Below are 24730 nucleotides of genomic sequence, written 5' to 3' on the forward strand. Positions count from 1 at the left end.
TAAAGAAGCTGATGTTGTTTTCAAGCCCTACTATCCTACTATCCTTCAAGCCCTACTATTGGACTGATGATACAATTCATTTGTTTGAAGAAGATGGCAGGTTTTTCAAATCCTGCAGCCAATTTTGTTTTGAATTCCTCCAAACTGGGACATTTTCCCTCCACAGAATCATTCAATATTTAAAAAAAGAAACCCAAACAATTCTTCCACCTGTTAGGCTAGGCGTGTTTAGCCTTTTCAAGATCACATTTTGCCAACTGCATCTTTTGATACCTCTTTGTCAGTTGATACTCTTTAAAATTCCTCTGTCCAGGAGGGATAGAAAAGAAGAGGCATCTTTCTATTCTAGGTTTTTGTGCTTTTTAAAGGTCTCATTCTCTTGCCCTTGCTCATGATGAGCAAGCAGCCTTCTCCAAAATGGGTCCCCTGGTACTTTTGTGGCCTATACCACATTAAAGCAGCACAATTCACGCTAGTGGATCGATTCTAAATTGCATCTGATGATCTGGTTCCCTGTATTTTTAGTTCACTGGCATTTTGCTCTCCTCACTTTCTTCCCTCCTGTTTCTGTCTTGGCCAATACCAAGAACAATTACCAGCGGCATAGTGGTGGAGGTGGTGGTTTCACTTCACTTCTAGCGTTAAACAGCACCATACCTAAAACCCTGTCTTTTGAGCACTCCTGAATACAATAGACAGTCTATGCAGGTCCCCTACGTGTCCTGTGGCAGCGAGTGATACGTTTTTCCTGCTAACCTGCAAATCTCTTGCTGCTTCTGACATTATTATTGGAATGCCCAGTTTGCCCCAAAGCCCAGTGGTGTCACTGAAAGCCTTTCCAGTGCCTTCTCTGGGCTTTGGATCTGGCCAAGTAGGGGATGGACGCCCTAGACAGGAGCTTTGATTCCTTGATCCTCTCTCCCTGGAAAAAAATACCGAGAAAGGAAAACTTGAGAAAACAGCCTAGCCCTTGAAGGGTGCTAGCAACTCACAATAAAGCAGTGCAGCAGCACTTGTGCAATGTGAGCCAGAGGTAACAGTCTGTCTAGTCCCTGTGATCCTAGTAGTTACGCTTGTCCTAGCAGGCATGCTCTTCTGTTTTGTTAGAAAAAATAGCTGTGAGAGAACAATAGGAGTAGCTAGTTCAGGCTTCATGGCTTGCTAAACCTCGCTGTTAAGCCCTGCAAGGGTGAAGGGGATTGGGGTGGTGGGAAACTTAATTCCCCCAGGAGCTGACTGGAGTCTTACCAGATCTTTCTCTGGATGGCTGAACTGGTGGCAGGCACAGGTCTCGTTCCTAAACAGAGCTAACTCTGCAGCCTGGCTGCAAAGCAACTAGGGTGTGGTGCAGCTCAGGAGCAGTCTGGAAAAGGTTTGAATTGTGTAAACAGCAGGAAGAGAGGGAGGAGAGCTGCTTAATTAAAGGTGGGGGGAGCTTTAGTGACAGGAAAAATTACAGTGAGACACACTAGGCAATAAATACTCCTAAGAAAATGGCAGGAGCCACATTACATGGTGTTTTTAAAAGCACTAAAAGATTTGCAAGAGGGAACACCCGGGCACTGACCCTCAGTAGGCAGAGGGCTGACCTAGCATTCCTGTCTGCCTCTCACAACTGTGACTATTATTCAAGCTATGGGTGGGCGAAGCCTGCCCAGCAAAGGCCCCCAGCTCCATATTCCAATGCACAGGGAACTGTTGGTGCTGCTGCATGATATATGATGAAATACAAGATTTTGATGTAAACAATGGCAAAACCTAAGCTCCAGCACTGTCAGCAACACAGGGTTAATAGGAAATCTCTACACCAACTGAACCAAAACAGTACAAGCCAGCATCCACCAAGGAGAGGGAGGGGACTGGTGAAAACACCTGCCAAATGAAACAAATGAAGGAGCCAGGCTGTCCCCACACAGCAGTAAATCCTGCCCGAAAGCAAAAGTGATATAAGTCTCAGGCCAGTGGCATGGAGGGAACTGCCCCCAGTGCATCAAGAGTTCAAGGGCTGTCATGATGCATATCTTCTTAGGTCATTTGCCTGATGACTGTATTTATTGTTCCTTGTTTCCATTTGCTCTGAATAGCTTGGGCTACATCACCTGTCCTGTGGTATCTAGGATCATCCTGATTGCCTGGGGTGACTCCATGCTCATGCCCCTTGAAATAAGCAGTGCTAAAAAGGGAGCCAGAATAAAGATATATCATTATGATAAGGTAACACTGTGAGGGCTATGGCATCAGGACAGCCCAGAGCACAGGATGTAAAGGAAAGCATTTGTAGGAGCACCAGAAAGTCAGTCTGTGTATACATGGCTGAAATGCTAGCCGGCATCGCAATGTCTCTATAAATAGTTCTCTTAATAAAGGACCAGTTTAATTTTAGAAACATGGAGTCTTCTCATATAGTACTCAACACTGTGTATGAAACATTATTCATGTATTTGTGTGTATGAAATATTATTCATGTATTTGGGCTGGATAAATGAACACCTGTTTGTGGGTCACTTGCACAACATATATACAAAAAGGCAGTAAAGACCTGTTAGATCACCTAGTCCTACAGTTGCACTGAGGATAGACAGTTCCCAGTGCAGTACCTAACTGAATGGCCACTCGACATCATTGTTGCTAGTTATGGTTGACTACAGGGTCCTGTCAGATAAAATGAGAAGGAAAGAGACCCCACTGGGAACCAGTCCAGGCCCGCATTTCCTATTTTTACTTTACCCTCATTCTTCTGTCACTGCTCTTCAGTGATCACTGGTACCCCTTGTCATCTAGTCTTGGGCTTACCCACATGACTGCTAATAAACCTCAGATCTGGTCAACAGAGGCCCCTGCCACATTTATATCTGTGAAATTTTGCTAACGTGGTGGTAAGAACCAGAAATGGACCAACCAAAAGCTCCCTGGCTGTGTAATATTCCTGACCTTAGGAAAGATTTGGCCCTTGAGTCAGGTTTGAAGTTTCTGATGTAGGTCCACTGTTAACAAGATGACTGGGTGTTTGTTTAATTTACTTTGTGTCCCTCTCCTTGTGTCACCTTGTTGATACTGAGGGATGGTCTGGCATGCTAGCACAATCAAAGTTGCCACAGTCATGTGAGTGAGGTGAGGACTATGCCTGGAATTAGCTGAGGAAGTCTTACACATTGTTTGTAAATCAGGTTACTTTTTTTTTAATAGCCCTCTATAACTCACTTATAAAAAGATGGAAACAAAATAAGCAACAAGTAAATATTGGAAAGCCTGTTGAATCCCTAACCCTAACCTCAGCCATCACAATAACCCACTTCCTCCGATGGTTTTCTTCACTTCACTTTGGAATTATTTTAGCACAAAACCTTTTTCATCATCAAGAGCTCAGAGCAGTCTCAGAAGAGGGTGGATGTGCCTGGCACTCAGGTCTGTAGTAGGCCTGAGATCCAGCTATATTATACCTTATACCTTTGGGGTTATTTTTTGAGAAAACTATTTGTTCTGTGGCTGTCGCACAGAACTGCTTGTTCTTGAAAAGTAAGTGAAGCACCAGCTGCCAGTAGTGAGGAGTATGGGGGTGGGGAAATCACTGTGTTGGTGACAGAAATATTGTGGAAAGAGATATCACTAGTGGAGGCTGATGAAGGGCTCCTAGTTAGTGTCAAGCTACTAATACACAAACCTTTTCTGATAAGGCTATACAGAGATGCATTGGACCACCTGAAACCTCAGGGTTGGATTCGATATTTCATCTAGGCAAGAGCCACATACCCTGGATACCGCGTGCTGCACTTGGCGCAGTGCTGGTTCTCAGCAAATAAACAGTCAAGGGCCAGGAAGACATTAAAATTGTGTTGTGAGACACTGTGGTAAAGGTACCCTGATGAGAGATGGTTAGACAGATAGATAGATGGGCAGACAGATAGGAGTGCCCAGAGCTGTGAACTGACAGGGGTTGTATTAAGCCACAGCTGGGCCATCGCCTTAGGAGCCAGCTGTTTCTGCATCCCATAGTATCTGACATTCCCTGCTCCCTGGGCTTTAGGTTTCACCTGTGTTATTCCTACAGCCACAGCCTTTCTCCTTGCCTCCCTATCAGGTTTGGTTGGCTTTCCAGGCAGGAAGTAACCTGCTTTCATCAGCAATCTCCCCAGCTGGCCGGCTGTCAGAGCATTCATTGCTTTGACTGCGTTTGCCTGCACAGGGAGAGCACAGCTTGACTTCTGTGCTGACTCCATTGGACTGTCTCTTGCTGCTGCAGTCATTCGGGGGAGAATGACAGTGACCGAGAAGAGCTGTGCCTGGCTCACGAGCACACACGCAGCTGAGTGGGCTGGTCCTTCCTGCCCGGGCTGGCTGTGCCAATGCAGCTGAGACACAGTAGTTTATCATTAACTCCAACAGAGGCAGCAGGAAACGCAACAGCAACAGCAGCACCCAGAGAAGCTCCAAGAGCAAAATCCCTGATTAATCAGCAGGTAAGAATAAAGAGACAAGCAAAGCCCAACCTGGCAATTGCTTCACTACACCTGGAGCTATGTCAGAGATGTGGTTGGGCCTGGGAGTGTGCAGGAGCATACTGGAGGGGCCAGTCTTTAATTAGGAGCTGCTGTCTCCTGTACAGGAGGGTTATGTGTCCAGCCCAGAGTCTGTGCGTGCCCAGGCCAGCCTCTTGAGGGAAAAGATAAGGTACTTCTGAGAGTGGGAGAAATGCAGGCACATGATGACTGTGGGGTGGAGAGGAGAGAGGGCATCTTAAGTATAGAGCCAACCCATCTGTGCTCCTACGGCTGCATCACACCAGGCATGCTAATAATGTTTTCCGCATCTAGGGGAGCTTTCACGTGATCAGCTCACTCACTGCACAGAGGTAAGTCAGGATTGTGTTATCTCCATTTTATGTGGAGGGAAATGGAGGCACAGAAGGGGATGGTGACCTCCTCAAAGGACAGGGGCAGAGCTGAGAATCGAAATTCCATCTCCCTGTTCTAGCTGCTAGGCATGCTGCCTGCCTGTAGTGTAGGAGCTTATCATGTGGTTGCTATAAATATGATTTATGATTTATTGCACACTGGCAATGAACTGAGGAGGAACATCCTGACAGTGGCAAGGACTAGCCTGCAGGATCTCCACACTGAAGGACTAGGTGTAGTCTCCGTCAGTTGGACTTTCTAATTGGAACTAGACAAAGCAGTGAAGGGGTGTCATTTGGACAATCTTTTTTGTGGGGGGAAGGACTGGATGAAGATCCCACCAATCCACCATGTTGGATACTTTCTAGCCACAGAACCAGTCACAGACAGAACCTTTCAGCCTTATCTAATGTGCTGGGTGATGGTGTTACCAGCCTCAGGTGGGGCAGGAATTTCAGAGCAGATGTTGGGAGATGCCTGAAAGAAGCATGATTACAGATGGGTTTGAAGCAGCCTACTCTGGCAGCTACACACTTGCATAGCAGTTGAGTCCCATGGGCTAAGTACAGATAGTCAAAAAGCCCGAGGCTGAATCGGTTCAGTCTTCACAGATTAGTCTAAACTGTATAGATTGAACCAAAAATCAAATGAACAGACATTTACTTCTGATTCTGAAAATACAGCCACATGCCGGCAGTGGCCCAGGCCAAAAGGTATGGGGTGCCAGAGCATGCCTCCCTGCTCTCCTGGAGCAGACAGCTTGGGCTAAGTCTAGCCCACCTAACCTGGGCGGAGGGAGTGTAAAGTACCCTGGGATGCTGGAGGACTGAGAGTTAACCTGAATCTGGAGGAGATCTGTGACAGAAGTTCAATAAACCAATTTAAATTAAATCAGTTAAGTCTGATACTACATCCATCCAGATTTATCTTAAACTGGTTTGGGCCATTTTGAAAGCGGTTTATGTGCATTGAATGTATGTTGTGTTACAGATTTGAACCGGTCTCTGATCACTTATACTGGTGTATGTGCAATATCTGTCCCTAGCCGTGGAGCTGGAATGGCAGCTGCTTCTCTGGGTAACAATTCTGCCTGCTGGAACAGTGCAGATGGGGTACACCAGCAGCAGTAATAAGTCACTCCATGGCCCTGTGGTGTGATGTGATGCAAGGAAAGTTGCGGGGAACCAGGTGATCTGGAGATGAGGAAATTAAGGGAGCATTTTATAAGTCTTTAAGTGAAAAAAAGGTTGTTACAAAGAAGAGGATGATGATCAGCTGTTCCCCTGTTGCAGCAACAGCCCTGATGTAGTGGGGAACTGGCAAAGGAAGGGATATCAAACACTGATTAGACAGATGAGTTAAAAAAAATCTTCTGCAGTCACATCCAAATGGAGCACAAATAAGAACCCCCAACAAAAAAGAAAGTGTACCTTTAAAAATGGGAAGAGTAACTGAGAGTACTGAGGACTTACTGTTCTTTTAGTTTAATTTTTCTTCTTCTCCCAAACACAGGCTGTTATCAGGGCTGCATTTCTTTTCAAGCAGTTGGGTAGGACTTGAAGTGGCAGCAAGCTGAATTATTCAGCTCTGGAGCCTCTTTGAGTTGAGTGCATTGAAAACACCCCTGAGGAGCGCATTGCATCACAGCAGTAGCAATTTCAGTTTCCACAGCACCTCTGTTATCCTGCCCAGACATCTCCGCCCTGCCCTCATTCTTCCCCTCCTGTTCTGGAGGAGGATCACCTGGCAGGTGCCCCTCCCCTTTGGCTCCCATGCCTTGTTGGTTGTTTGAAAGCTCTTTAGGAGTCTGGGCTAGGACAAGCTGTTCTCTGCAGCAGATTGGGCCAGACGCAGGCAGCCCCCTGCTTATCCTATTCAAGGTTCCCACCCAGCAGAGAATTGGAGTGTTTTGTCTTTGCCAGGCTGATTGCTGTTTCTTCCTCCTCAGCTTCCGAATGAGCTAAGCATAGGAAGGAAACTGCATGAGCTAACTTTATTTATTCTTGCTCTCTGCAGGCAGGAAGGAAACCAAGCAGGCACATCCATGTAAAAGGCATGTACCTGGCTAATGACAATACTTCTCTTTCTAGTTTCTGTAACAAACCAACCTGATACCCATGCCACAGCATGGCCTGTGCTAGCGTCTGATCCAAAGGTCCTTGCAGTCAATGGAAAGAATGCTAATAAGCTTGGATAAGGCTATGGAGCAGCAGGCAGGATTCCAGCTGATTAAAGTGGAATTAGAAGCTGTGTTAATAACGACCCTGATCCAAAAGGAATGTACACAAAGGCAGCAAGGTGGAAGAGCAGCCCGATCACCTGTGTCACTGATGGGCGTCATCCTAGATTCCTGGGCCCAATTTTGAAAGCAGCTTTGGCACTTGTTTGCAAACAAATACCCTAATTCAGTGGAGGCCAACATTTTTGGCTGGTGAGCCACAAATGTTAGTCCCGCCTATTTCCCCAAATCTCTGATCCCTTTCCTGTGCCCAAGCTGCTGCTCTGCTTTCTGCTCCCAGCCCTGTGCTCTCTGCCTGATCTGCTACTCTGCATTATGCTTCCTTTCCTATGCTCCCTGCCCTATGTATGGCTTTGCTTCCTGATTCCTGCCCTCATCTGCTCCTGTGCTGCCTGTTCCCTTCTTGATCTACTGTGTGCCACACTCAGAGGCTGCCCGTGCCACTGGTGGCACTTGTGCGACATGTTGGCCACCCCGAGCTAATTTTTTCATACACAATTACTGCTGTTGCTCCTGCAGGTTAGATCATTGTGCTTGTGCATACAGCCAATAAGTATACAGCACATGTGAGTGCATTTACCATCTTTATGCAAGCAGACATCATAACTGTGTGCCTAGCTGTGTGCCTGGCCTGTACAGCTTGTGTGCCTAGCACAACTGAAAACCTGGCCCTAGAGATCAATAAAATTCATATTTTAGGACTGCAACTGTTCCTAAGTCCTTTTACATGCCTCTTTTCTATGCTTATTTGCTGCAACTAACAATATTTTTTTCTCCTTATTCTTCTCCCAGCTTTGCCAAGAATCCTGAAAAGATAAATCCTTGTTTATACATCATATTGGAATGTGGAGTATCATGATATCACCCGAAGAATGATCCAAGCATTATCTCTACACTAGACTGAGACTGCACTCGACTGACACCCAAACTGGGTTGTTGGACTTCTGGTTACTGCCAGTCTCGGCTAGATGCAGAGTGGGTCCCACTGAATCAAAGAGCCTTCCCTCAGTGAAGTCTTGCCTAAACCTGCTGAGATGACTCAGTTGGAGAACTGCTCTAACCCTGCCCCCCTCCATCTCCCTTAGAGCCTCCTGCTGACATGGCAAGCTCCGGCAGCGATGAGCCTCCAGCTTCAGAGACAGAGCCAGAGATACCAGGGGCTGAATGCTCCATCTATGAAGAGGTGATATGGCTTGATAAAACAGAGCAGAACCAAAGACTGGCAGTGGAAGAGCTGATCAAGACAGAGGCCAGCTATGTCCACACCATCCAGCTGTGTGTGTCGGATATACGGGCCCACCTCCAGCAAAAGCAGGTGAGACATCAGCTAAACTCTCCCAGCAGAGAGGCCAGATAACGATCAGGAAATGTTCTGCTGGTGTCAAAGCGAAGTGATGTCTGCCAGTCACCACAGTCTGTTTCACTAGTTCCATGAAATCATGGAGATGCTAAATGACCAGGGCACAGACCTATCACATAACACAAGGGTTGTCAACTGGGGTACGCGTACCCCCAGGGGTACTTAGAAAGGTTGTAGGGGGTATGCGTGGGCAGGCAGGGACAAACTGGCACAAGGTAGCAGCATCTCCCCTGGGGAGGGAGGAGGGACATGCAGGGTGCCACTGGCACCATGCTCTTTCCTGCCCCCCACCCCAGCTCACTTTCCTGATTGGCCACTACAGGCAGAGGAAGAAAAAAATTTGAGGCGGGGGCGCTGAGCGCGTGTGTCCCCCCCAGCAGGTAAGTCTGCGGGGAGAGAGGAAAGGAGGGCCAGGGCGGGGGATCGGGATGGGCCTGGCGCAGGGGCAGGCGCTGCCCAGTCGGGGTGGGGTGAGGTAGGCTGGGGTGCAGGAAGGAATTGTGGCTTGTCCAGGGAGCCGGGGAGTGGGGGTGGCTCCGACCACTGCACATGCCCCGGGAGGGCATGGGAGGCATGTGCTGCTGGATTTGCACAGGGCAGGGCAGTCTGCTTTTGCAGGCTGGGGCAGCGACAGACTCTTCCCAGCGGGTGCTGGGCTGGGCTGTGCTGTGCTCTGGACGAGTGGCAGCGTCACTAGGGGACAGGGTTGGGGGCCTGTGGTGAATTCTGAGGTGGCTGCAGCCCCCCACTCCCAGCACCGCCACCACCTGCCCCAAGCACAGCTCGGTCCAGCCCCACCTCGCTGGGAAGAGCCCAGTGCCACTCCAGCCCCAGCTCGCAGCAACAGCCTGCCCTGCCCTGTGCAGATCTGGTAGCACACGCCCCCCCGCCATGCCCTACTGGGGTGCGTGTAGCAGCAGGAGCTGCACCCCCCCAGACGAGCTGCTCATGGCTCAGTCCCGCGCCCCCCCCACCCCAGCTGGGCAGTCCCTGCCCCTCCCCTAGCCCCAGCCCCAGCCCCACTCCCTCCCTCATTGCTGCACCCACTCTCCTCCCCGTCTCTGGTGCAGCTGCCAGAAGCCCATGGCCAGGCTGCCTTGCAGCCCTACCTCTGTCCCACATTTTGGGGGGGCTAAGCCCCGTTAGCCCCCCTCCACCTTCCACTGCCTATGAAGGGGTATGCTTGTTAAAAAAGGTTGAAAACCCCTGACATAACACACACAAAGGCCCTTTAAGCAGCCTCTTCCACAGCAGACAAGGCAGACATGTGCCCAACCAGTTCTGAAAGATTGATGTCCAAGCCCAAAAGAACCCACCCCCTTCCTAAACGTGTGCCCTTGGTTGGCCTAAAACCCTTCCAAGCCAGATGCACAAAGAATGAAAGTCATCCCAGTAGAGTTTTGCCCCATTAAATTATGCTACAACACCAAGGGACAAATCTCCCCAAACTATCTCCTAAAGTTACCCTGGCTGCTGTCATGAGCACAGACATTCGGTGATGTGCACACAACACACATCTGTGTGCAAACTGTGAATGAGCATGTGTGGCTTTGATTCCTGGCTCTGCAGCTGTGGTGCCTGGATATAGGTAAGGGAAAGCCATGGAGACAGTGTGCTCAGGCTAGAATATTTTTAACAAAACCTGCTATCTTCTCTGAATCAAGTAGTTGTGTAAAAATGTATTGGCTTTGCCCACAAAAATCTTTGCCTCTCAGATCAATGTCTTTCATTGGACCAACGGCATGGTTGGGATGGACTTACACAGGCATTTGAATTCAAGGCATCCTTCTCCAGGTCACTTGCCTTGGCTGTGATGGCAACTTTGTTCCTACAGCAGAACAATGAGAGAGAGAAGGATTCTCAACAACCTGGCACAGGGGCATATCATGGGATGTGGGAGGCTCCATTTCAAGTCTCTGCCTCACAGCTGGTGGAGCTTGTGGACTGACATTCTCTGGTTGTTGCAAGGCCCCATTTTTATTCCTTAGGAGAAGAGGGCTCGGTTTTGATACTCTGGGATGCCAAATCACTGTTTTCCATCCATCCAGTCCTATGTGCAGCCCGAGAGGCTATCCTGAAGGGCACTCACCCCACCTGCCTGTCAGCTCCAGACTACACTCCCTTTTTAGGAATGAGTTCATTCTGATGACTCATTTTCCTTTCAGCTGCCTGATCTGGACCTGGAAGGGCTTTTCTCAAACATTGATGATGTCCTGCATGTCTCCAGACGTTTCCTGAAAAGGCTGGAGGCTGCAGTCAGCCACACTGAGCAGCTGAACCAGATCAGTAAGTGTGAAGGTGGCAGTGACATCTCATGTGCCATGCTGAGACTAAACAGACACCCCAGGTCCCAACAGGAGCAGCAGGGGGAAAAGGCTGGTTTCATCCAAGCAGCCACAGTCCATCTCCTGACACACACATGCTTTCCTCAGCACTCTTGCTCCTCAACATTAAGTGTGGCAGAGCTAATGTGATTCTGGCAGCCTCCACCAACAGCGTGTCCCTCTGGAGCAAGCTCCATGCCACTCACCAGAGTCCACCTGCTTCTCCCTGAAATCCAGAGCCAGATGGGAAGGGATTGCTGGGTCCTGTGTATTAACCACCACCATCTGTTCAACTGACTCCATGAAATCGTGGGGACACTAGTCCTGCAGGGCACAAACCACATCACATAGGAGATCAGCCCTACCCTAGCCATGGAAATGAGGAAAAAACAGAGTAAGAAGTGACATTGCCCAGTCAGAAAGGGCCTGAGGGGCAGTGATGTCTGTTGTTGGGTGATACTTGGCAAGTGGCAGGCCTAGTGCCATTTTGTCTTGTTTGCTCAGGTCCCCATAACCTAATTTCCAGCTGGTTGGGGGAGGAGGGGAGGGCTTTCTGAACTCCCTCCATTACTCTTTTAGAGAATGAGGAGACCTCCAGCCCTCTCCAAGTTCAAAGGCACTGTGTGCTTTCTGTATACTGTCCCTGGCTGGTGGGCCTAAATTTCAGCTGAGAGCTGAGAGATTACCTTGGTCACCAGGTCCACTCAGTCTTTCCCTTCTCTTTGACTCTGCCCACAAGGAGGCTGATTATTACATGGCACCATGTGTGCTGAGGGAATCCATCCCCCATGAGAGGGACCAGCTTTCCACCACTACTCTCTCTCTTTGCACCAGGTGCCTTGTTTCAGGAGTTCAAGGAAAAGATGGAGAGTGTCTATAAGGTCTACTGTGCCAGCTACGAGCAGGCCCTGTTGCTTGTGGAAAGTTACAGGAAAGACCCACGGTTGCAGCAGGAGATCCTAGACACCCTGAATACAATGGTGTAAGTACTTGTTCCTGAGAAGGCTCAGTGCTGTGCACTGGTGGTCCATGATGGACAGAACATGGAAGCACGCTGCTTTCATGCAGCTAGCTGGATGTCCCTGTCCTCTTAACAGAAGGTCCCTGAAGAAGCTGGGGGTGGGTGATGCCTTCAACCAGCTGGATCGTATAGCATGAAATGAGGGTTAGCAACCACCTTCATGCCATGACCTCATTTAGCCCCTTGATGTCCTGCTCCAAGTCCCAGAATCCTGGATGCTAGTTGCTGTGGGGCTCAGTAGGAGGCATAGTAGGGACTGGTTAGTGATTTATGGGGCATTCCCAGCACCTGCAGAAGACCTTGCTGAATGAGATCAAATCAGACATTCTGCTTCAGTAGGTGAGCTGAGATAAGAGGCGGAGATGGCTTGTGGCCACCTCAGGCAGCTGTTGAGGCTGCCGTGGGAGGCAGTGACCTAGACCTTGAGGAGCACGGCCCCTGAAACTAGCAGAGATGAACCAGAGCAGAGACTGATTTTGGGTTCCTCTCAGGGGAGCTGGCTGCTCATACCTGGGGTTGAGAGCGGAGGTTGGAACTTCTTTCCTGTCCGTGGTTGTGGGGAGCAGTGAAGGTCAAGAGGCAGAGCAGACACCCCAGTAATTCACCTCCCTGCCAGGTCGGGTAGGACCAGCAGACAACCTGCCCAGGGGCTGAAGAGGCAAAACCAAGGTGTGAGGGGTGGCCCTATGGCTCTGCACTGCCCTGGGGCACACAGCTCTCCTCTGCACATCAAGCCCGGCCTGATGGACAGCTGAGCTCCTGAGTCGGGGGCAACAGAATCTCTCCTCACTTGGCACACCCCCCACCCACGGCTGAGTAGGGAGCAGCAGTGACAGGCTCCAGAGGGAGACGTACCTTACCCCTGCTGGGCAGGAAGGGACCCTAGAATAAAAGAGGGAGAAGGAGTCCTTGGAGGGGGGTGTATGGGCTTTTAGGGGCTATCCCTCTTCCCTCCAGCATGTGTGCAGGATGCAGGGTGTTAATTTGCCAGGAAGGAAGGGTCAGAAACACATACCCTTGCATCATGCTGCACTTGCCCTGGACTGGAGCTTGGTCCTCGTGTTAGATCCTCAACTCAACTGTCTAGACTTGGAGCATTGTAAAGGCTGATGACTGACAGCATCCACAGCCCACACCTGCTCCCTGCTTCTGGCTGGCCAACAGGAAAGCATCACTCACAGGCATAATGGATGGGAAGGTACCTCCCCGTCCCCTGTATGTCCTGAGGACAGGAGTGGATTGCTGTGGACCTGCCAGCTTCTATCAGCTAGGTCAAAAATGGGTCCTGATGCTTAGGAGTGCAGTGGGGGGATGAGGAGGAGCTGTGTGAGTTCTTACGCCTCTTGGAGTGCAACAGGCAAGGCATGTCCTGATTGAAGAGTGCCCACCATGCTGCAGGGGGAACCTGGACACTGTCAACCTGCTACCGCCTTCGTACTGCTAACAGCAACTAGTCACAGACTGCCGGTCTCTCTGTCCCAAGACAAAAATCAATCCTGGGGCCTATGAGTTAAACAAGTGTGGCACTGTTCAATGAGGCAAGGATGTCAGGCCGTGACTGGCAGTGTCCTTTGGGTTGCTTGCTCTCTGCAGCTGGCAGAGAGTCATCTCAGTGTTTTAGCATAGGGTGACAGCTGACGTCCTCTGCCTGCAGCCCCGTGGAAAGCTGAAGTCAGGGCTTCATAGCTGAGAAATCCCCAGCATGGGAAAACAACCTCCCCCAAACAGGAGGAAAGCTACAAAGCCCCACTGTTGTCAGTGAGCTAGAGAGAGGAAGAGGTGCCGATTTACAGCAGCTGGGGATCTGGCTGTGGATTTGCAAAGCAATGGGGAACAAGGGCAGCCTGCTTATGATGTCTATGGAGGAACATGACCTCCCTGCAAGGGGATCATTCAGGATGGAGGGGGGTGGGGGACATAATCCACATTCTGTATTGATTTGGGGGGGGATGTCTCATTTAATCCTGTGTCTGAGGCCACTTTGCCTGCTGGACCCTCTTCATGACTCTCCATGTTAGAACTCTCTCACTCAGCAGTGGAAAGGCAGGAAGGCTCAGAGCCCTCCCATGGCTAAACACACTGTTCACCTCACCTGCAGACCTCACACTGGTGCTTCGGACCTGAGCTTCTTCCTGGTAATGCCAGTCCAGCGGGTCACCAAGTATGCGCTGTTGCTGCAGAAAATCCTGGAGAACACATCACCCAGTGATGGTGCCTACCCTGCCCTGCAGAGCGCAACCAATGCCATGCTGGAGGTCAGCGCCAACATCAATGAGTACAAAAGGCGCAAGGAAGTAGGTGAGTGAGAATCAGTACAATGGAGGCATAGCCAGGGTGACTGTGGGTCTTAAAGCCTGAGATAAGTAGAATCACCTTCGTTTGCTCTCTTATAAGCCCTGCAGAAACCATTTTTGAGTTTGGCTTTAATTCAAAGTGAACTAATCCTTCCTTTCAACCTTCATCTTGTGTGTCTAGTTAAGAGTGCAGGAGTCCTCTCTCTTACAATACAGCCACATAGTGCCCAGCACAATGGGGCCTTGATCTCAGCTAGAGCTTGTAGGCACTGCTGTTGCACTATTACTATTACTACTACTAATTGAAAGAAGTTCTGCAGTGTAGTGCTGGTGGGTGAGAATCAGAAAGCAAAACCAATGGGCATGTTTCATTCTCAGAGCTTAGAGGTGACACAGGCAAAAGGAACCGGTGATTTTCAACAAGACAAAATAAATCAGACTTTCAAAAATCCCATTTTAAAATAATTTTTATTCAGCTAAGAAATTAACCTTCATGTGTTTCAGCAGTGCCCAGCCCTCTCCTATCAGTATCAGTTCTAGTTTTGGTCAAGACGCAGCTTTTAAACAATTGGCCTTTTATGCCTGCCTTTGCTACTCTATTAACGGCTTAAGTTTTCTCACCCTTTCTGCTAATGAAGCAGATGTGGGTAAGGCGCTAAAGTGCTTCCATGCTTCCGGCAGTGGTTTTGTTTTTATGTTGCTTATTACTATTCTAAGCCTTCTTTAGCATTATTTATATCACAGTAGTACTGAGGAACCCCTTGAAGAATCAGGGTCCCATGGATCTAGGCAGTGCATAAGCACTTGGGAACAGAGCTCATGGTCTAATTAAAATGAGACCAAAGTAGTGCAGGTGATTAAGCACAGGAGGAAAGGAGACTCAGGCAGGTGCACAATGGAGTGAGCAATTAGGTGACCAGCATCTTCAGCTGTGCTCCTCCATGCATATGAGGTAGCAGCGCCACATTTGCCCGCCCCCCACAAGGACTAGAGAAGCTGTGGAGCCTTGGGGAAAGCAGAGACTTCTTGACCTGTTTATATCCCTCCCTTCTGTCCTGTTCACCGGAGGCAGCTTTCAAATACAACAAGGCTGAGCAGCTGACACTACGGGAGCGCCTCGCTCGGCTCAACACACACTCCATCGCCAAGAAGACCACACGTCTGAGCCGGCTCTTCATGCATGAAGCCGGCATTGTGCCCAAGGTGAGGGCCTCACTCAGGACCAGCTGCCAGGAACAGGACTGTATGTCCGTGTAGGTGATTTCAGATCCTCACAGCAGGAGACGTGGGGACCACTTTCTGAAAGCATCTTTTCCACATCTGAAATTTCTGTAGCCTACAAGGCTTAACATTGACCACAGATATATTTGTAAATAGCACATGCAAAACCTGGGTGACTGTAGCAGGGCCAGGACCCAGGGGTGACCCCTGATAGTCAAGTGACCACTGCCTCAGCCTGATTCTAGGTGCCCTCCCCTTTGCTCTTTCCTGCCACACCTTGATGGAATTGTTAGACTATGAAAGGGAAGCTGCCTGTTACTTCTAGAACCAGTCCTTGTCCTTCCTTCACCAGCAGATCCTCTCCTGGACCCCACTAGCCTAAACCCAGTCTGTCCATAGTCGGGCCCACCCAGCCTGTATGTGCCTCAAGGCACCTATTGCTCTAGGTGCTTATTAGGTGGCTCCAACCACCTTTTACACCACACCCATGCCTCACAGATGATACCGCATATCCTCACCTCTCATGAGCTATAAGTTCGCTGGTCCCTCTTGGTGTCCAGCTGTGACCCCCAGTTTTTAGCCCCTCTCTCTGGCCCTGGGCCTGCTCCTAGGATAGTTGAGACTCCTGGGGTCCCCTGGCCTCATCAGTCTACAACTATAGCCCTTCTGAACTTTTGGCCCATCTCTGGGCCCTGGCTCCACTCCTGGGCCAGTGAGACCTTCAGGCTCCCTGGCTCTGCTAACACTTGCCCCCTCCTGGGCTATAAATCCCCAGACTCTCTAGCCCAGAGCTTTCCAAACTTTTCATGTTGGTGACACACTTTTTAGACATGCATCATTTCGCGACACAGTAATTCAGTTCTGGGGGAGGGGCCAAGGGAAGCAGACGCGAGTAAGGGAGCTCCGCGGTGCCCTTCTGCAAAATTTTCTGCATTTCGCGCGACACACCTACACACTGCCGCCGACACACTAATGTGTCGCGGCACACAGTTTGGAAAGCTCTGCTCTAGCCCCTCTCTCCTTTCTGGGAGAGCTGAGACCTTCTTGCCTCCCCTTAGTCCCTTCTGCAAACCACCTGTGTTGCTTTCCCCAGCTCAGAGGTTACCCTGGCAACTTGCTGCCAGGAGCTCCTCTTCTTGTGGCTCTCAGGGCTAGACTCTGGACCAGCTCAGGCCCTGGGTTTATATGCTTCAAGCCCCACCCCTTTCTGGCCAGGTGACTCTAACTGGCTCCTGCCATACCTGCAGGCAGCTTCTCCCACTGCCTGCCTTCTCTTAAAGTGACAGGCATGCTAAGCGCCTTGTCACAGTGACCCATGCTGAGATCATATGATCAACACTGACATATCCTGAGTATTAGTCTGGGAAGGTATTGTCACTGAAGCAGGGGGTTGGACTGGATGACTTCTGAGGTCTTTTCCAACCTTACAATTCTAGGCGAAACACAAAAAGAGTTGTTTAAAGAGGGTGGTGATCAACTGTCCTCCATGTCCCCAGGAGACAGGGCCTGAAGTAATGGGCTTAGCTTGCAACAAAAGAAATTTAGGTTGGATATTTGGAAGGATTTTCTAACTTTGAGGGTGGTGAAGCAGTGAAACAGACTGCCTAGAGGGGTTGTGAAAGCTCTATCATGGGAAGTGTTTGAGGAGAGGTTAGGCAAACATTCATCTGGGACAGTTTAGAAATAGAGGCTCCTGCCTTGAGCAAGGGGTTGGACTAGGTGATTTCCTGAGGGGTCTTCTAGCTCTGTGTTTCTATGATTCCATGACATGTGCTCTATATTATCATATGAGCCACGACACAGCCTCTGTGTGGCTCCCTGTGGTCATTAGTCCCCAATGAGAGGAATACCTGGTGATCTGAGCTGAGCATTAAGCTCACTTCTGTGATCCATTGGTCAGTGAGGAAATGGAGCATGGTGGAGCCAACACCTTCAATCTTTGAGGACACAATTCTTCTAGTAGGCAGCTACTGATACATTCTTCCAAGGCTGTGGAAGGCCCTCCCATGCTCCAGCTCTACCCTACTGTCATCATCCCTGTATACTCAGGGTGAAACTGTGGACCTTTTGAAGTCCCATGGCTTACAATAGGACCAGGATGTCCATCTCCAAGAACTGCCCACTAGCATCAGGCAGGCATTCACTCCATTTTGTGTTGGAATACAGTCCCTCCCATGCAGTCCATCCCCCAAACCTGCTCAGATTATTCAGTAGACTAATCTCCCCTCCAAGGGCCCCTAATGTAACTTTCTGCTGTTGCCTTGCAGACAGAAGACAAAGAGTATGATGATCTGGAAGAAAAATTCCAGTGCCTGGCCTCCGGTGTGACCATGTTGAAGGAGAACATGGGCTCTTACCTGAACAATTTAGCGGTAAAATCTACATGTACCATAATGCCTAGGGTTAGAAACCCACAGGAGCAGCTTAGGCACAGCCATTTTGGTTCCCTGTAGATCTTGGAAGGGTTTAAAACCCACAGAAAGGAAGGAATTCCTTACTGGACTGGGAGAAATTAGATGAAATTAATAAGAGGAAAACAACCTAAATATCTAGAAACATTCCCCATCAGTGAGACATGACATAGTTTCCTGGGCAGATGTGAAGGCCCATCCCTTGAGATTGGCAAAAACCCTGCATTGGCCCCAGAGGGGTGAGATGGGAGACTTCACCAGCAGCCAGGTAATGGACTGAGCACCCAAGACACTAAGGGTATTTACAGATGTGCTCTGGGAGGTGGTGGGGGTGCTTTGATTAGCGAGCTGCACTAATTAAATGCGCCCGAGCATCATGTGTATCAGCTTCCCCACGCTGAAAAAATGGTGGCGGGGCACCTTGAACTAAAGCTCCTTCAACATTTTTCAGTGTGGGGACACTGATACACATGATGCTGGAGCCTGCTGGAAAACATTAATTCCTGTGCTCCAGCAGACTCAATTCATGTAGTCTGCTCTGGCGCACTGGATTTATAGCATGTCGATGCAGCCTCCATGCATGTGTGTAAGTGCCCTAGGCTCTGGCAGGGACATAGGCAGATGAGTGCAGGGATCAGATGCAGTTTCCCAGGAACCTGTAGAATCATCTGAGGAAAGAGCAGAGGGTCATGTCTCCCCACCTCCGCCCAAGTAAAATCCTCTTGTACATGTAAATGAAAGCAAGGGACAATGTGATTCCTATGGCAGCAGTGACCCAGACTTCCAATGCACCATTTGGCAGGCTGGCCACTCCTTGATCCCTTTGGTCTGAACACCTGCTTGTATTATACCTGGGTGACCAGCAGAGAGCTAAATCTCTGTTTGTACCATCCTAGCAGGGCAGCAGCATTTGCGTAGGAGTTTCCCCAGGCCTCAAAAAGCAGTACACATGTCTCCAATAGAACTGCCCTATGATTTAGAGGCCAAAGATGCTTCCCCCTTCCACCTTCTTTGTTGCTGGCTCTGACCTTTTCAACAGCAACAAGAGTGTGATTCATCCCCTGGGATGTGAAGCCAGGAGCAGACAGAAGGAGCTTACATGCAATACTGTAGTCCTCAGCTCAGTCTGAGCCAGACTGGCGTTGAAATGTGATAGAGGGCTGCAGCACTGCGGGGGGGAGACTGCCCTTCGTGGGAAAGGTGGAATCAAATCCACTTTGAGCTCGGTTGTTCCCAGTAACTGTCCAGCTTCTCTCCCCTCCCACTGGTCACAGGTGCCCTGCCCTGGCAGGGATCCTAGGACAACTCTGTAGTGAGGGAAGACTCCGACAACTACACTGCCACAGCTCCAGACACAGCACTCCAGACAGTGTCAAAGCATCTCCCATTGCACTGGGAAAGGGGAAGATGCTATAGCACTAGAAACTTGGCAGCAGGGTCTCAAAGTAGGAGGGAGGCTCTGGTTCTGGCTAGGCTGCTGGCAAGCACTGGACTGCGTACACTCATGTGTCTTGGTGGGAGGTGGTTCTGCACACTGCTTTGTGCACTTGGGAGAAAGGAGGTTTGGGCAGTGACTCCTGAGCATATGCCAGCTTTCTGTCATGTCCCAAGGCAATATTGTGGGATTACTTGGTGCTGCCAGGCTCAGCACATTGGTATGTTTTCCTAGGGAACACTAGCCTGAGTGCCCTGGGCAGTTGTTATGAGGGTTGGACAGCTGTTGTAGCTTTTAGCTTACAACCAGAGAGGACTGAAGGTTTGGGTGACCCATACCAAATGGATCGGATTTGCAAGTGGTCTCATTCTGCCCTCTGTCCTGGAAGTGACCCCTTTGCAAGCATTTCTGTGGCCCTTGTCCTTCCAACCAGGTGGCTTTCAGGTTGCTCAGGAGAGGCTAATATGGCTCTGGGGATGTCCCAGGTTTGGGCGCACACGTACAATTTCTCAGCTCCATTTCTTGTCCACTTTAGGTGTTCCTCATTTCCAAACCACATGAGTGTGAGCTAGAAATTGAAGAGGGAGCTGTCCAGCAATATCGCCGCCTTGCAGGAAACCTGCACCTCACCATCTTCCCAGAGTTTGTGAGTATGTTTCACTTGCCCAGGTATTGTGACATAGAGCTGTTTTTACCAGCTCACAGTGAGCAGTGAAGTCCAGGACTCTGTCAGAATGTAAGATTGTGGGAAAACCTGGCTATCTGATTTGCATCCCCAAAAGCATTGCCCATTTTGTGCCTCAGCTTTTGGCAGACATGGGGATTTCCCTTGTCTCACAGCTGCCTCCTGTGCAGGAGAAAGAAGCTCAGCTGCTGTAAGACTTGACAGACCTGAAGAGCAGAGGGTGCCCCCCCAGGTTATTCTAGATGCTCAGGCTGGTACACTGGGTTGCCTCTTGAGGATTTCACAGCAGTGCCTTTGGGTTCTTGTCCCACAGAGGAGACGGCTGAACCGGGTGGTCTATCAGCCACTCTGCAGCCTGACAGATGCTCTAAAGGGGCCACAACAGCTGATCAAGAAGCGCCTAGACAAGCTGCTTGACTATGAGGAGATCCAGGAGCGGAAGAGTGAGACAGGCAGTGTGACTTATGATGAAGAAGCTGCTATGAACACCTACCTTGCCATCAATGCCCTGCTCATGTCTGAGCTCCCCAGGTTTAATCAGGTGGCCCTGCAGTTGCTGGGGCAGATACTGAACTCACTTGTAGCCCTTCAAAGGGAGTGGGCCAAGAAGGTGCTGGAAGAGACTACAAGGGAGTTGGCGCAGGTAATGGACATTCTCCAGCTGTGTAGAGCTGGCACGCAAGCATGTTGTTCCCATGGCTGGCCTTAGTGTACAGCTGCCTCACCCAGGCTTGCATGATGCAAGGCACCAGCTAGTTTCTTTCTAGGTAGTGGGGTGCCTCCCTGTCTCCCAGTCTCTATAGCCCAAGGCACAGAGGATCACTTTATTTGCACAGTTTTGTCTTCCCTCTTTCCTGGGAGGTCTAGAATGGTGACCTCATTACTGCTCAGGGTAACCCTGCCACCTCATGTGCAGTTCCACAGAGCCACTCAGGAGAAGCATTATTTCTACTGTGGTGAGGCTTGGGGGTCTCAGTGATGGACCAGTCCTCACTGCTGGTGGGTGCTGTGCAAAAAGAACAAGAAGACAGCTCCCACCCTGATGAGTTCACCTGAGCAAACCAGAATGTCATTCATTCCAAAAAAGCTCTGGCAGGACAGGTGCTCCTGTAAGGTCCTAGAGTATCTCACACTCTCAGACACTGAAAGTCTGAGAAGAGATACAGTTCATGGATAGAGGTTCTTTCAGGGCCTGTTCTTCTAAGACCCATTCTCTCCTGCTTCCTTCTCCCTTTCCTTCTTCCCTCTTCATTTACACTCTTTCGGTGTGTTTCTTTCTGTGTGTTCTTTCCCCATTGCTGCTCTCTCTCACCCCAGGGTCTCTTTCCACAGCTGCCGCACAGCCACCTTCCCCTCCCTACTTTCTGGAAGATGGTGGAAGACACATTACGCCAGTCTGGCACCCAGCTTCATGCCTTCTGCCAGAAGTTCGAGACAGTCATGCCAAGCCCTCTGGTACAGGTAGGAGCTTGGAAAAAGGCCTCCCCCTGCCTCCCTTTCCCCTTCACCTCATCACATAGCTGATGAGATCGGATGTCTGAGTAGATACTCAGTGGTTCACAAGTTCACATGAACCACCCCTATTGGAAAGGAAGTGAAGCCAGAGACAGCTGGTTGCAGTTCCTTTGCATTAGCTGTGATAGTGGCTTTGACTCCTTGACAATGTAGTCAAAGTTGAATCAGAAAACTTCCACCAAAAAAAAGCCTGGTGTCTCTAGCTCTGCAGACCTGGCTTGGTACCCTGAGGCAGATCAGAAGTTTAACAGCAGCCCGCAGGAGTTCCTACCCTGACCACTCACAGTGATGTAATAATACCACAGATGGGGAAAAATACCCAGGGAGGTGTGATCTCAAGCTGAGGAAGGCGTTTCTGACTAAGTTCTGCTTGTATCTCATTCTCTATTAGTCTCTGAGCCCTGCGGAGGAGCGGAGGGTCCTTTCACTTGTGAGCAAACACAGTCCAGACAAGCTCTACCAAGTGATAAGCAACATCAGTGGCAGCAAAGACCTGGACCTGACCCTGCAGAGGGGACAGATTGTGGCTCTCTTGCATGGCATGGACACTAAGGGCAACACTAACAGATGGCTGGTGGATGCTGGAGGTATGTGAGGACTGCAGGGACCTCCTTCCCTGGGACATTGAGAGCCCCTCCCCACCCTAGGTCAGTTTTGAACAACAAGCAGGAGACCTGTGTTCTACCAATGGTCAGTGTTACGGGTGGATTAAATGTCCCAACAGAGCTTCTGTCCATGGGGACATGGGAAAGCAGGTGCTGCTCTGGGTCTGTGATGCATTTCTTTTCTCAGTGGGGCAACCCTTCTTCTCTGGGTGTTTGCCCTGCATCCCACTCTGGCATATCACTCTGTGTCTGCGTCAACTGAGAGCTCCCTCATAATAATAAGCAACCCTAAGGTTAAGAGAAGTTGGCCTGAGGGTGTGTGTGTGTGTATGCTGGGTGGTTTGCTTGAAAGCATTGCTGCTGAAGCTCACTGGGCAGATCCCAAGGTGTTGAAGGAGAGAGCAGATGGGTGCAGCTTCAAGCTGTGTGCATCTCTCTCTTCCTGGACTTTGTGGATGAAACAAGAATGAGCAGTGACTCTCCCCTGCTTTTGCCAGACCCAAACCCACTCCTGGTTTTTCCCAGCAGTACTAGGTCTGCAACTAAATGACCCTGTATGTGATGCTTAGCTTTTCCCCACTAGTATTTGTGATGCACCATGACCTGGGAAGAAGGGTTCTACCTGGCAACAGAATCTCTGGACCTCCTGGTGCTTCATGGGTGTCTTCCAGGGAGCAAGTTAAGCTTGTGTGCAATGACTCAAAGATGCAGGTCAGGGCAGAGGTGCATTGGCAGAGCTGTGTTATGCCAGGCCATGGCCAGCTACCCTTTTCTTGCTTCCCTAACCACACCCACAAAAGAGAAGTGTTTCATCAGTAGCAAGTAGCCTATGCTTCCCCTATGATCTGGACCTATGGTGGTTTTCTTTCTGATGTAGTTCGTGTGCCCTGCAGGTCCCCGAGGATACGTCCCTGCTGGAAAACTCCAACCCTATCACCTGGACCAAAGCCAAAAGCCCAGGATGCAGATGCTGGCCCCAGATGACAGGGCTGAGAGAAGACGACACTCTTACACCTTCCCCGAAGCTCCCAGGCCTCCAGTTCCCATTGTCACACCGGCTTCCCAGGTGGGTGTGGGAAACATAGCAGCAGCCTGTTTATTCATTAATAGATTCATAGTCTCTGTTTCTGTGCATGTATCTGCCCAAGTGCACATGCAAGCACACACAGCATGTACAACTATACACCAATACCTATGCATATGTGCCTGTGCATTACAGCTTCCAGAGGAGCTGAGATCTGATAACAGATTGGCTCAAGGCCCAGCTACTTGGTATTCTCTTTCTGTCAGTAGTCACTGCCTGATGCTGCAGAAGAAAGGACTCTTTTTATCTCCTCCACTGATGTACACATACTTCTACATGCAGCTCTCTCACCTGGTGTAAAGAAAGGAAAGGCCCTATGGGGAGCACAGAATGCTCAAAAGGATGAGATGTGGTTAATCCTTTGCAAGTATGACCACAAATACTCTGTCTGTAATGTTACACTACACCTGGGTACAGCACTGAGCACCAAGCTCTTGGCTCACAGCAGACATGCTCATGTCCCAGGTACAGCATTTATCTCCCTGAAATTATCTGGCCTAGAGGGGTGAGGTTCTTGCAGGCTTACATAGCAGTTGTTCTCCCCTTCCCCTCAGGCATGGCACGTTCCACCCTTTGAGCCTTCTTTTCACTGAGGGCTTTCTATCTGTATCTTCTTGTCCTGTCCAGGTGGTCGCCGGTTTCTCGTTCGCAGCCAGGAGCCCCCAGGAGGTCAGCCTCCAGGCAGGGCAGCCGGTGGCAGTGCTGGAACCTCATGATAAGAAGGGCAGTAAGGACTGGAGCCTGGTGGAAGTTAATGGACAGAGGGGCTATGTTCCTTCCAGTTACCTGGTGATGGTTCCTCCCTGGGAGCCACTGGGGTGGAGCTTGCCTGCTTGGTCTCCACCAACTCAGCAAACATAAAGCCCATAGGGATGCTCAGATTCAGAACTGAGCTGTTCATCCCCCTGCTGACCTGGTTCCCCCCAGTGAGGCTTGCTGTGCAGGGAGGGGACCCAGGGAGTGATATGGCAGGGGGACGGGAAGGGAAAGGACAAGAGCGGCTGCCATAGCATTTTGCACAGTGACTTTGTGAGCGTGAATGTGTATGGGTGGGTGTGAGGATGTCTTGTATGTTGTTGCCTATGAGGGCCTGAGTGGGGGTGTGTGAAGTTGCATTGTTGTGTGTGTCCTCATGTTTTCTTAGAAGCCATGAAGGGATGTTAAGAAATTGGATATTAGGAAAAACTTTCTCACTAGGAGGGTGGTGAAGCACTGAAACAGGTTACCCAGAGAAGCGGTGGAATCTCCATATTTGGAGGTTTTTGAGGCCCAGCTTGATCTAGTTGGGGCTGGTCCTGCTTTGAGCAGGGGGTTGGAGTAGATGTGACCTCCTGAGGTCCTTTCCAACCCTAATTTCCTATGATTCTTTGGGAGGGGGAAAGGGGGAGGGTAGCAGTAGGAGAGGGGTCATGTGGACTTCTGTCATACTGGGACTTACTGAAATGAATTACAAGGAGAAAAGCGTAACACAGGAAAAGGAGACAGAATCAAGCCAGAAGGCAGATGAGCTTCAAACAAGGGTGATTTACCTGACAGAGTGAGGCCTCCGAATTGAAAGAAAATCTGTTTGTCCTCACTGAAAGGTGTCTGTGAGGTTAGAGCATGACCGAGAGACCAAAGAACACCTCCTCAAAGCATCACCAC

At 49.9% G+C, this 24730-nt stretch overlaps 2 protein-coding genes across 14 annotated transcripts in view; one reads left to right on the plus strand and one right to left on the minus strand.

The window, feature by feature from the left end:
• Positions 1–6901, minus strand: part of LOC102378124 (toll-like receptor 13) — a 33440-nt gene extending 26539 nt beyond the window's left edge. For 2 of the 4 annotated variants that reach the window (XM_025200868.1, XM_025200869.1), the window contains exon 1: positions 6365–6901. The gene's annotated coding sequence lies outside the window, so the exon portion shown is untranslated. Of the gene's footprint in view, positions 1–1248; positions 1329–6364 lie in introns of those variants that run through there. The other 2 variants (XM_025200872.1, XM_025200870.1) reach the window with 1 other exon arrangement.
• On the plus strand, positions 4159–24065 carry ARHGEF37 (Rho guanine nucleotide exchange factor 37). 10 transcript variants are annotated; one of them, XM_025200876.1, is made up of 16 exons: positions 4160–4457; positions 4604–4668; positions 4812–4849; positions 7924–8106; positions 8217–8446; positions 10657–10777; positions 11650–11797; positions 13935–14134; positions 15203–15333; positions 17619–17723; positions 19733–19843; positions 20196–20525; positions 21215–21343; positions 21789–21984; positions 22896–23068; positions 23714–24065. In XM_025200876.1, the coding sequence occupies exons 4-16, from the start codon at positions 8100–8102 to the stop codon at positions 23945–23947; spliced, it is 2115 nt and encodes a 704-aa protein (XP_025056661.1). In that variant the 5' UTR covers positions 4160–4457; positions 4604–4668; positions 4812–4849; positions 7924–8099; the 3' UTR covers positions 23948–24065. The 10 variants fall into 10 exon arrangements, with proteins under 10 accessions (XP_025056667.1, XP_025056661.1, XP_025056662.1 ...); XM_025200877.1 differs by lacking the exon at positions 4604–4668 and adding an exon at positions 6983–7323; XM_025200875.1 differs by lacking the exon at positions 4604–4668.
• Positions 24066–24730: the final 665 nt, after the last annotated feature.

The sequence above is a fragment of the Alligator sinensis genome, unplaced genomic scaffold, assembly GCF_000455745.1.
Source record: "Alligator sinensis unplaced genomic scaffold, ASM45574v1 scaffold360_3, whole genome shotgun sequence".
Taxonomy (NCBI): domain Eukaryota; kingdom Metazoa; phylum Chordata; order Crocodylia; family Alligatoridae; genus Alligator; species Alligator sinensis.